The following is a 12,396-nucleotide window of genomic DNA, read 5'->3' on the forward strand; positions in this document are numbered from 1 at the left end:
AGAAAAATTAGATCTTCTGTATGGTCTTCTCCACTTGAAGAGTTCATGAAATGTTATTTTGACTCTAGTGAGAGTATTAATATAATTTTGCAATTATCCAGTACCTCCCTTCATTGACAGCAAAATGACTAATCATCCTTGCACTATGCCTAGGAGATGATACATTTCTTAATGAAATGTTATAATTAAGCTCTCCTTTTGCTTTTATGGAAAAAAATACCATATAAAAATGATTATTAAATATCTGCAACCCTCTGCAAGAAGAGAAGCAAAATCCATGGTACCTGGGGGAGGAAGCTATTCATGCTTAGTTTATCCTAACTCTTATTGCTCTTTGATAAGGAGAGTTATACACATAGAGGAGATATATATCTCCAAGCTGCTTTTCAGGTGGGCTCTATAACTGATCTGAATCAAAAGGGGCCTAATGATGCATGCCTGGCCTTTTGTTCTTTGTAGAAATCACATAAGAAGATAGGGAAGAAATAACAAAAGTTGCTAATGACATAGCTACTACAGAACAAAGATCTAAAGACCCTGTTCTCGCCTCTAATAGGTTAGCTCAGTTCCTGAAAAGAAAGCAAAAGGGCTTATGTCAATGAAAAATATAACCCATATTGCTATAGTTTGGTTAAGAAATGGGTTAGAGTGGGGCATTGTGCATTGTCTCTCAAAGCAGGATGAAGCTTGCTAAGACAGAAAGTGAATTAGGAGGACTCCCCAGAAGGGAATAAAGTGGGAAGAGGAATGACTTAGCAGAGATAATTATTTTAAGAACTTAAATCCACTGGGCACTGTGTATTTCTCAAAGATTTTGGTTCAAGTATCAAAGCAAATATTACAGAACAGAGATCTTCACTTTTTATACTTTCTTTGACATTTCTTTTGATACTCAGACTGAAGTTAGATTTCTGAGTGGGAGTGAGAGTCTCCTCCATCACTGTGTGATGTTTCCTATAGAGTCCAGGTCGATGCTGCACCTAATTCTAGGGTGCTGAGTGTTCAATGCTGCTGCTTGGTCTAATCTGGTAGCTCTAGCATATGTGACTATTGAGCACTCGGAATATGGCTTTTCCAAGTTAAGTTGTGCTATTGGTGTAAAATAAACACTGATTTTGAACACATACTCTGAAAACGTATAAAATTCCTCATTAATAATTTTTATATTGATTTCGTGTTGAAGTGATAGTATTTGAATAAAAGCAAAATTTATTTCATGTGTCTTTTACTGTTTCATGTGGTTACTGAAATTTTTAAAATTATATATATGGTTCTGAAAACAATTTGGTTGGATATGCTGATCTAACATGTTTTGTGATTCACATGTTTGTTATGATCATACAGCCAGTGGGAGGCAGTATAGTACAGTGGTTAAGAGCACGGGCTCCAAGCCAGACAGTTGGAACTCCTCAACCAGCTCTGGTGCTTAATTAGTGCAAGATGCAGCAAATTATTTATGTCTCTATGCCTCAGTTTCCTTGCCTATACAACAAAAGTACCTGCCTTGTACGGTGAATGTAGTTTACATATATTAAGTGAATTATACATGTAAAATATATGGAATGACAGCTTGCATTTGGTATTGGTAAGGGCTCCATAAGCTAGAGTTGCTCTTATATTACTAGTAGTAGTACTGATGTTATAGCAAATGCAGTCTTCTCCCTTTTCTTCCTCTAAACCACAAGGATCTGGATCCTCCACGCTGGAACCTACAGGTTCAACATCAGCAGTAGTTGGCACCTTCTAGCCAGGAAAGCTCTTCCACTCTCATTCCTTGACTGTGATGTGCTTTTAGGCTCTGAAAATTTCTGCAGAGGTAAGAAGATGAAGAAGTTCTGCCTGTGTCCACAAAAGCCCTGGTGGGGCTTCACTGGCTCCTTTTTCCCATTTGCTTGGAGGATGTGGGAAGCATTAACCTCCCTTCCCCTTCCAAGGTGCTCATTTTGTCTCTTTTCTATCCAGACTTCCAATTGTCCTTCCAGATTTCCAGGTCTGAAAGCTGAGGGAGGGGAGGGACTTCTGATTTCCGGGGTGGGCTCTGCCCTCAGGGCGTCTGTAAGCACTAGGCCTACCCAGGAAATAGGGCATGTGTGAAGGAAGAGGCATCATTGGAGACATCAGGGGACTCGAGTGATGCCTCAGGGAGGTAATTTTTCCCCTTCACTTTCCCCACTACAAAAGCACAGAGATAAATACAATACTATAATAAAATGCATCAGGGCGTCTGTGTGTGCTCTGAAGGATGGCATGTTGATGTGCCACTCATATTGTGTGGAAGAATAAAAGAATAGCCGACAGTTTTGTAATGAGGAAGCATTTATCAGCCGAAGGCATGTTTCTCTCTCTCTCTCTCTCTCTCTCTCTCTCTCTCTCTCTCTCACACACACACACACACACACACACACACACGCACAACACATCAAACCAGTAAGATACAAAACCTTTGAATTAAAAACAGGGTCAGGGCCTGTTCTGGAAATTTATTTTTTGGGATGTGTGTGTCCAATAGAATTTATATCACACAGGATGGCTTTGATTTCAAGATAACCGCTCAAGCCACTGTCACAGTCACAAATAGAAGGTTAGGGGTGTAATTAGAGAATTTGACTTTATGAAATAGATAATGAGGAGGCAGGGTTTTTGTATTAGAAAGTAATTCATCCTTGTTCAGCAGGATTCACCTTAAGTTTCCTTAACTGAACAATGCAAGCTGCATGTTGTGTATGCATTTCAAGGAAGGTGATTTACACAGGATTTTTCAAGAGCAAGTCTCCAGGAGCATTCTGCCTACCTGAGCTTCAAAATCAAGTTCACACTCATCCTCTCGAATGGTGATGACTTCTCTCTCTCCCTTCCCCTCAGCACAGCAATGCAGTATTTCTCTGATCATGTTTTCTTGATCGAATTATGATGTGTTGAACTTGCTTTCTGGTTATGATTGTATTGTTTTGGTTATTATGCTCTTAGGTGATACCAATTTGACCTTGGTTTCACATTCAGGACTAACTTAAGTTCTGTCAGCACATTGAAGAGCAAGCACAGACAGCAAACGAACCTCTGTCTTATTGCCTGGCCTGCTGCTGAGACCTGGACCAGAACTCAGGCTCTGGGATTTTTTGTGGGGAAGAAGAGGTTGTGGACAAATTCTGATGAGGTCTGATTTAATGCAGCTGTCATTTGTGCTGGAAAGATTTAGGGAGGGACACATTATTAATTGAAGAAAGAAAATGAGGCACCTGTGAGGAGCTGAGAATGCAGCCAGGGTGGTTAGGGAGCTGCTCACAGAGACAGCTCAGGACCAGCTGTGTTAGGGTCATGTTGTAAAAATACAGCATCCTGAGCCACACACATGGAGCCTGCTGATATAGCCTTTTTTTTTTTTTTTTTTTTTTTTAACAAGCCTGCAGGTGGAGTCTAGTGCAAATGAAACTTTGGGAACAGTACCTTCTCCACTGCTTCCTTCTCTAACTAATATAAGCTTGGCTCTTCCCTTTGCTAAATGTGGAATTTTCAAGTGTTCCCCAAGTCCCAAACTGACTCCATGAGGTGATGTGGATGAAATTCCACAGAAGCAATGGACTCTTTGGCACCCTTTATGGGTCACTTCTTTCCTTATTTGCTGCTTCTTGTCCTTGTTGATTCCGCATTATCATTCAGTGACTCATCGCTGTAAGTTAGATATTGCCACATGTTTTACATTCAATCCTCGACTTGGCTCTTAGAAAAAGTACTATTATTTTACAGATGAGGAAATAGAGACGGCAAGTATCTTTCAGAATGTTGAGCAACTATTAAATGGTAGCAGGATTTGAACCACGGTCTGATTCAATCCATTTAAAATCCGATAGATTCCTCCCTGTTAGCTTTTCCAAAAGATAGACCTTTTGCTTATATTTCATTTCATCAGTTTACCTTTCTACCGTTCAGCAGTCAGCTTTCAGGGAGATGATTACTGGTGTAAATACAAGTCGTTGTGTTATCTGGTTTTCATAAAAGAAACCTTTTAATAGGTATCTCTCATTCTTTGGGAAAGTAGAGACACTTAATCTAAAATTGAATGTTTTTCCTGGCAAACTGCCTAAAGTGACCTTCTGGACATTTTCCCTGTGTAGAATATCACTTACCATTGACAATGGGGTGCAAGCCACTCACCTTTTTCGTTGATGCTGTGAATGATGGTTTTCCCCTCGTTATCTGTAGTTATTAGGAATGTAATAAGACATTCATTTTCTCCTTGCAGAGAGCAGGAAACAGAACTATCCTTTGAGAAATCTGCAGATAAAGAAGTCATTCATTAGGTTAAATGAGATTCCAAAGAGATTATTTATAAAGCAAAATAGTATTGAGTTTTAATATGCAAATGAGGATTTTCAATATTGCAGAATGAAAACTGAAAAGGCATAGGATTTTTCCCACCAAGGGAGATTTTCATTTTTAATTCATGTTCCACAAGAACAGCTCCAGATGTGGTCAATCAGGACTGACCATCAAATGTACCTATCAAACTGACATAGGCAGGATTTCAATGGAGTGAAAGTGGGGCAGGTGCCCACAGCTGTCTTGGGAATAGAATGGCCCTGATTATGGTAATGAGGGGGCTATATGTTCCTCTTTGCTGAGAGCATCTGGGAGGATGTCTAGATTACATTGCTGCACAGTCCAAATGGATACTGATACTTTTAAAGGGGCCTTCCTCACAATGGTGTAGTCAAGCTTGCTGGCCAAGTATTGTCACAACAGTAAAAATAAATTAATATTAGGAAACAGAGACTGCAGTGTTAGGTAGCTCAGGGTCCAACAGGATAAAGGTAAACTAGAGATTTAAAGGAACCCAGAATGACAGTATATTGTATCACAACAGAAATTGAAAATAAAGTAAAAGGCTAATCTTCAATCTGTTTATTACAAATTTTAGTGGTTCAGCTCCTCTGCCAAGATGTAGCCTTTTCTGAATTAAAAATAAAGCAAAAACAACAACAACAAACCCTAAAGTTGCCTTGTAGTTACCCTACCTTCTAAATTGGAGACTTTTCAATGATACTATTACAAACACTGTTTTTCAGAAACCTGAAGTAGAATGAGCATTTGCTCTTAACCCAAACTTCTGGGACATATGGTTAGATATTAGTGTGTTTGACACAATGGGTCAGAATATTAAAATTGAGACTACTCCAAATAATCTTGGACACATTTATAATTTCTCTCATTAGCTTAAAAACAACAAGGTGTTAATGAAACAGAATCTGCCTGTGTTTCCCTGCTCCTTACAAAGAAAAATAATAGCCCATTTGGGTACAAAGGTGCTACAGCTATTGGAAAGATAGAAATATAGGTCATTGTTTGTTGTCTTTCCATGTAAGATAAGAACGTGGCAAAGTCTGTGAGAAGTGTGCCTTGTATTATTCATGAAAACAGGACTGGTAAACATTTAGCATTATAATTAAGATTTTAGGCAAGAGATTGAAGAGAATAAACTGTTTTTGAACTCATTGAAAACATTATTTATTTACATAGGAATATGAAGAAATCTAATTACAAACCATTCTAGCTTGGTCATTTCCAAATGTTTATGACTGTCTAAATCACCTCCGGTTTTTGAAAAGATGGATTCTGAGGCCTTACCCCCGGGTGGGGGGTATGCACAGGGCTGCATGGGAAGGGCTGGTATACACATGGGCACTTGGACTTTGAGTGTGTGGTTTAATAAGCAGTTTAATGAGATGATTCTGATTAGAAGGTTTGGGAACCTCTGGGCAACATGTGATTAGTGAAATCTGTGTCATTTTATGTGTTTGATTGCAAATGACACTGCATATGCAATTCATACTTCGATCACTTTGAGGGTCTTCACCCACAGCTGCCTACCTCATCTCTCCAATCACCTGGGATTCCTAAAGTCTCCAGGAAGGTGTTTTTTCTTAGTGCCATGTTTTCTTCCTTCCCTCTGTGCCCTGGCAGTGCAGGCCAACCCTGCTCCCTTGAATACACTTAATGAAACATTCTGTTCTCAGGTAGGAAATGTGTGGGATGGCTTATCATACCCATTTCAGTAATATTAATCCTGCTTTTTTATTTTCTTTTAAATAGCTGCACTGAAGCACAGGGAGGCTTACTTTCCTTGACCAGGATTACTTCAGTTTTAATGGAACTGCCAGTATGACCTTTGAGTCACGATTCCCATCTTGCTTTAATTACTTCACCACTCCTTTTCCTAACTGTTATGGCTCTAGACGTAGCCTTATTTGTAGTGTTTGGGTATTGAGAAAGTATTATCAAATGTGCAATGAAAGATTTGCATAATTAGCTGTTAAAGTTTTCTTTTGTTGTTCATAAAAAATGGCCCTTTCTTTTTTACTCTCCTTTGTGAGTGCCCACATCGCTGCTCTAGAATAATAGAGTGAAAATGTGATCTCCTGGTGGCCCATGAAATCACTCTCAGAGAAGGAAGAAATGTGAGAATGGGAATGATGAGGTTGGGGCTAGAAGGTCCAGGAAGGATGTGGAAATGGAAACTGTCTGTACCACTGAGGCAAGATAACCACGTGCTTTAAGCCCTCGGCTTTGGAATCAGTTAGCAATTCTCAGTGGAAACAGTTTCTCAAGGGAAAAAAATGCGGTTCTGTGGTCAAACATGTTTAGGAATCCCTCCCTTTGTCCCTCCTGGTGATTCACACACATATTTAATTTAATGTGTACAACAACTCTCAAAAGTCTGGCAAAAAAAGGGAAAAAAATTAATTTCTAACATTTATATGACCATGGGTGCTTTTCTCCATTGAATGCTTTCAGAACTAGTGTTCCAAGAAATACTCTACGAGTACCTGGATATTGGGGTAAATTAACATGACTCAGTAAAAGGAAGAGTGAGATTAAATCACATGTTCTTAGATGTGCCTGCCCAAGTCACTGCCAGCACAATTTAGGATCAATTCACACACTTAGTAAAGTTGTGCTTATTTTATTTTATTCTCCATGTCCTAGTGGGGGAAAGATGGGTTGCTAAAAGTCCCTGTGAAAGGGGGCAAATATGATGTGATCTGTTCAAGGAGTTGTGAGCAATAACAAAACTGGTTCATTCAAAACATGGCTTATAAAAAAGGCTCATTGGCAAAGTGGCTCTTAAATTTACAGTCTGACAAATACCTTTTTTTCTCTCAAGTCCATCCAGATTAAATGGTATTAATAATCCAATCATTATTTTCAACCCCCAAGTTGGAAATACCTGAATCCCCCTCTCTTGAAGATAACTGGGCCAAATACACAAAAAGAATAATGTAAATATTCTAAATGCCTCGTGAGACTGGCCTTCATCTGAAATCTAAGCATTTGACAATCTACTCAGAAAACTGTGTACTTAACGTAGTAACGACCCCGTGGAAGCCATCATGATTTACATGTTTCTAAGGCTCTATCCCTTTTTCCTTCAGCACATTTGATTTCCCATGTTGCTAGTGAATTCAGTTCTAGTCATCTAGGCATTTTCTGCAAGTTTTGCTCATTTCTAAGAGACATCTGGTAAATATTCCCACTGTTTGCTGTGAAATGAACCTAGAAGGAAATGCTGAGACTCAGTACTAGTTACTAATGTGGACAGCCCACAAATGCTGCTTCGCTCAGTGCTTTAATGTGTCTTAAGTTTGGTATTCGTTTAAGGTACACACCATCTTGTCCCATTTACTGCTATTTGGCATGTTTATCTTTGGTCACCAGAAAAGCACTGATGAGGGGTCTTATGAGCACTAATCACATCCCTGCACATAGGGTAATTCAACTGTGCAGTCAGAACTCTCAATTTTGAAACAAGGCAAGTAATTTTCAAAAGAATATAAATGTCATTATATTATTCCATTTTGGAAATGGACTAATTTCCGTATTCTAATTCCATCTATTCAAAATACATATCCTACAGTGTCATAAATTATTGTCTTGATTATTTACCTTCACCTGAGATAGATCTTGGTCATATCGCTATTGCATGCAGAGTAGCAATTCTACCTGAGCAGCATGATAATGCAGGGTTGTGATGATACAAAACCAAATTCTCCTAGATTGTCCCTTTAGGCAGAATCAGTCATCTTCTTTGTTTTAAAGTCCACAAATTATTTTTTAAAATGGCCTTCCTAGCTAAAATGCAATTGATTGAAATATTTGCCATTATGAAGAACCTTATTATAAGTAACTGTATTTAAAATAACAGATGAAAGCAAGAATACAATTTGCTTAGCAGTTACAGATGACAGGAACTTTTGAATTTTGGGGGTGGGGCAAAAGGAAATTAAGGGTGTACCATGTGTGGGGGAGGAGAAGTGAACACTTTTGAGAGGAGGAGGAAAAATGGCCATTGACCAGAACCTGCCCAGCATCTGGGAGCTACAATCAGGAAAATCGTTTTACTGCTGCCTTTATCTTATCTTGAAATAAGGCAATCAGATGATTGAGGACAATTTATGGTTTGGGGGCTTAACATTTGGTCATTTCTTCAATTTTCTTCCTTTCTAGTTTGGAAAATATAGCATTCTGGAATTCTCCACAATGGCATTTGTTAAGCAGAGGTGAAATGCTGACAATCTTACTGATAGAGCTGAAGTCCAATAAAACAGCCATGACTTTAAATTGGGATTTTAAATCCCAAGCCACGGAGTTTTTAGCCTTATAGAATGCACTCACTTTTAAACAAAGAATGGAAGTGATCTAATGCCCTGGTACAAATGGGGTCAGGCCAGAAAGGCTCTTGATTTACAGCATTTCTGCCTCTGGAGAACCATGCAAAGGAAATGAAAGCCATTTAAGACAAGCAGCACCTTCCTCCTCACTGATAGTTGCGCCCGCTAGTTTGCATTTGTCCACACAATCTTCTTGGGCCTTGGAATCTGCAGACAGGTGGCACTCGATGCAGCTCCTGCAGAGAGAATTAACAGAGTTTATCAGTTCATGTTGGTGGAAATAGATGTGTAGCTAGAATATTGCTTTATGCTCTGGTTGTAGATTATTTTACAAGAGTATCTTTCTAATGACACTGGCCCTTTGTCACTTTTGGAAAGATAGTTAGGCAATGTCCAAGAGGATGCTGAATTATTCTGAATTCCACCCAGTAATCAATGTTCCCTGAGCCAGCCCTGATAATTGCTGCTATACTCATTTTTCTGTAGCGATTGCTTCTGATTGATATTTGATTTAGCTATATTTTCATTTTACTTTTTCCAGGGAAAGCTTACATTTATAAATATGATTAGAGACTAGGCAAAGTTCTGAATTTAATCTATATCTTAACCAGAATCCCAAGAATGATTTGTGGTCTTCATATATGCCACATATGATTATTTTAATAATTCTCTCTTCTGTTATGCTTTTAAATAAATTCAAGTGTCGATAGGAGTATTTTTAAAAGCTTAGGATTAAGCCTGGATCCTCATTAATTCAAGTTTTTTAATAAAAGATTGCATTAATTTACAGAAAAGTGTATTTGCAAGGACATAAGGAAATTAAGCTACCTTAAAGATGTCTAGGGAACAAAGTAAAATTAGACCCTGAATTAATCTTGTGCTGCAAATCATTTTGCAAATAGATGGTGCTTGGAGTAATCCAAAAAAAACAAAAGTCTTCTCACTGTGGGGATACATGGCGCTGCATCCTTCCCCCCAGACATGGAAATGTGCTTGGCAAGCTCAGCTGAAGCTGCATCTCCTCAACCAAACCTTCCTAACATTAGTCTAGAGAGTTCCCCTGTAATGGGGGGACTAGAACTCCTCTACAGAAAAACTTAGGAGTGGTAACATATTTGGAGTGGGACTATAAATCTTGTTGTGAAGTCGCTTTTGCTCTGGAAGTGTATTGCATTTTCCTAGATTATGTATTTATTTGGAGTGGCTTGGTGGGGTCTGGGGGAGATGGTGGAAGCCCTTAAAGTCTCCTTTGTGCATCTCACTGATGACTGCACCAGCTGGACCGATGCCCCTCCCTGCTGCCAGCACCTTCTATATCCCCTCCTGAAACTGGCAACCCAGACATCACCGTCATTACTTTAAAAACCTCTATCTTGCCCACTGGGCTCTCAGCACCTGTGAAGGTAGAAACTATAACTGTTTCAGTCTTTCCTGCATATCCATGGCTTAACACCATTCTTGGCATACAGTAGGCACTTAATATCTATTTGATAAGCGAACACACACGGATAAATGGAAGAATAGACTCATCTAACGTAAACATCAAGATCACTCTGATTCCCAAATTGGAATTCCCAAATTCATACTTGAGTATGAATTTCATATCTTCCAAGTCAGATTTAAGATTGAACCATGTTTACAGAGGAGATGAAATAGAAAAATAATGAAAGGAACATTGTGAAGGGACACTTTACATTGGATCCTATTCAAATAATTCTGCTCATGCGCCCATGCTTTTTGGCACTTGTCTTAGTTTTCCAGGGATACTGACAGAGAAGTTTTGACACCTAAACAGCGAGTTATCAATGAGTAAAAAATTTATTTTCTCACCCCATTTTCATTGGATATGCAAATGTCACCATTTTGGCGTATCAGAAGTAGTGACAACGAACCTCTTAAGAAACACCCTAACAGCCTTCCGGGAAACTTGCTTCACTTGACTGACAAATTTTGCCCCAATTCCATGAAGAAGGTAGTTGCTAACCAAAGAAACAGTTTTCTTACTGGAAAATAAGAAAATGTTCTTATAGTCTTAAAAAATACAATACACAATAGCTACCTACAATGACAATGACAAAAAGGTGCCAAAGAGCATGGGGATAAGAGGCAGAATTGGAAAGCTAAGCTCTTCTTTCTCGGCCTCTTTGCCTCCATGATTCTGCTGATAGGAAGAATCCCACAAGGTCAGGCTATAAACTTCTAGATAAGAAAGAAGCTTGTCTGTTTCCCCTGAAAAGGTACTGACTGCCTGTGGGTGTCAGCAGGATGCCTCCAGGGCTTTCCTTCTGTGTGGCTGGTATTGTAACTGAGAGGCCATCAGATGTTATCAGTGTGGGACATCAGCTCCACTTCCCCCTGCTGTCTCAGGCAGAAATGTTGACTTTGTGATTCTGGATAATCATGGCTGAGAAAGCCCCCAGCCAGAGATTGACTGTTGTTCCAGGCTGAGGATCACAGGGGCCCTGTGGGTTTTTGATGGATGCCTGGAGACCAAACCAGGCAAAGACAATCTGAGGTCTGAGTTGACAAAATGTCTTTAGAACTTTGATCATAGGGAACCTTTTCCACAAAAGGGACTAAGCAATAGAGACATTACCGCTTTGAGTTACAGGGGTCACTGCAGGTAGGACATCGTTCACAGGTGGGACCCGAGGCTCCGGGGTTTGTGCAAACACACTTGCCGCAAACGCAGTCCCCACGCCCGCTGCACAGCACTCCGTCTTCAGAGACACACGAGTCCGTGCTGGTTGTGCAGTTACAGTATTCGCCAGTCCAGCCGGTCCTGCACACACACTCGCCACAGTCACAGTCTCCGTTATCTGTAAAACATGCATTAGGTTCTCTGCTGCCCATGGTCAAGGTCAAAGCCACCTGTAGGCTTGGGGGGAAGGGCATCTTTTCTCTTTGCCTTTAAATACAAGCAAAAAGACTGAAGAACAAAATGAGAAAAAAAGTGTGTGTGTGTGTGTGTGTGTGTGTAAGTGTAGACATTTTATTAATATGTTTTGCTAACTGCATATGCTTATTGATCTGGTCTCCTAACTGAAGATCCACTTGATTACCTGATGTTATAGCAGAGAGAATTAATAACCAGATGAAATGAGAGAATCCAGACAAACCTATAGCAGCTACTTGGTGCACATGTGTACGTATGTATATATACTTAATTGTTATCTTGATTTTTTGCCTCTAATTAATATGACATAAGATGGAGATGCAAGACAGGTTTGAATGAATGCCCACCCTTCTACATCATCAAGCTGATTGATCATGAAAGCCTCACCTAAAAAACAGAGGGAACAAAATCTACTTCCAATGGTTTTGGTAGGATGAGATACAGTGTGAATCTCCTACTTCTGCATTCACCAGTTAGCTGTCCCATGGGCATAGAATGAGAGTTGGACAAGTTCAATGTTTTATAACAAACTTTGAGCATATACTATGTGCCAAAGGTTATATTACGCCTGAGGATAGAGAATTAAATAAGACAAAGTCACTGAATTTATAATTTAGTGCAGGAGGCAGGCAAATAAATACTACTATTACTAAATACAAAACAGTGTGATAAGTCTATGGACACAGGGCAAAAGTTTCCCAATTAAACTGGAAATTTAGGAAAGTTTCCAAAGGAAGTGATACCTGGACTGAGTTTAGAAGGTAGAAGATGAAAGAAGAGTGTTACCTACATTTCAGGCAAATAAAAAGATAGACAAATGCTGTAAGTGTAGAATCA

The 12,396-nt window shown here is 39.4% G+C and overlaps 1 protein-coding gene across 3 annotated transcripts in view; it reads right to left on the reverse strand.

Annotated features, from left to right (window-relative positions):
- ITGB6 (integrin subunit beta 6) overlaps positions 1–12,396 on the reverse strand; it is a 125,023-nt gene that overhangs the window by 9,707 nt on the left and 102,920 nt on the right. For all 3 annotated transcript variants that reach the window (XM_081261905.1, XM_081261904.1, XM_081261906.1), the window contains 3 exons: positions 11,260–11,482; positions 8,802–8,899; positions 4,153–4,272 (listed from right to left, as the gene is read on the reverse strand). In XM_081261905.1, the coding sequence (XP_081118031.1) occupies positions 4,153–4,272; positions 8,802–8,899; positions 11,260–11,482 (441 nt within the window). The remainder of the gene's footprint in view (positions 1–4,152; positions 4,273–8,801; positions 8,900–11,259; positions 11,483–12,396) is intronic.

This window comes from Spermophilus citellus (assembly GCF_964194105.1).
Source record: "Spermophilus citellus genome assembly, chromosome: 11".
NCBI lineage: Eukaryota > Metazoa > Chordata > Mammalia > Rodentia > Sciuridae > Spermophilus > Spermophilus citellus.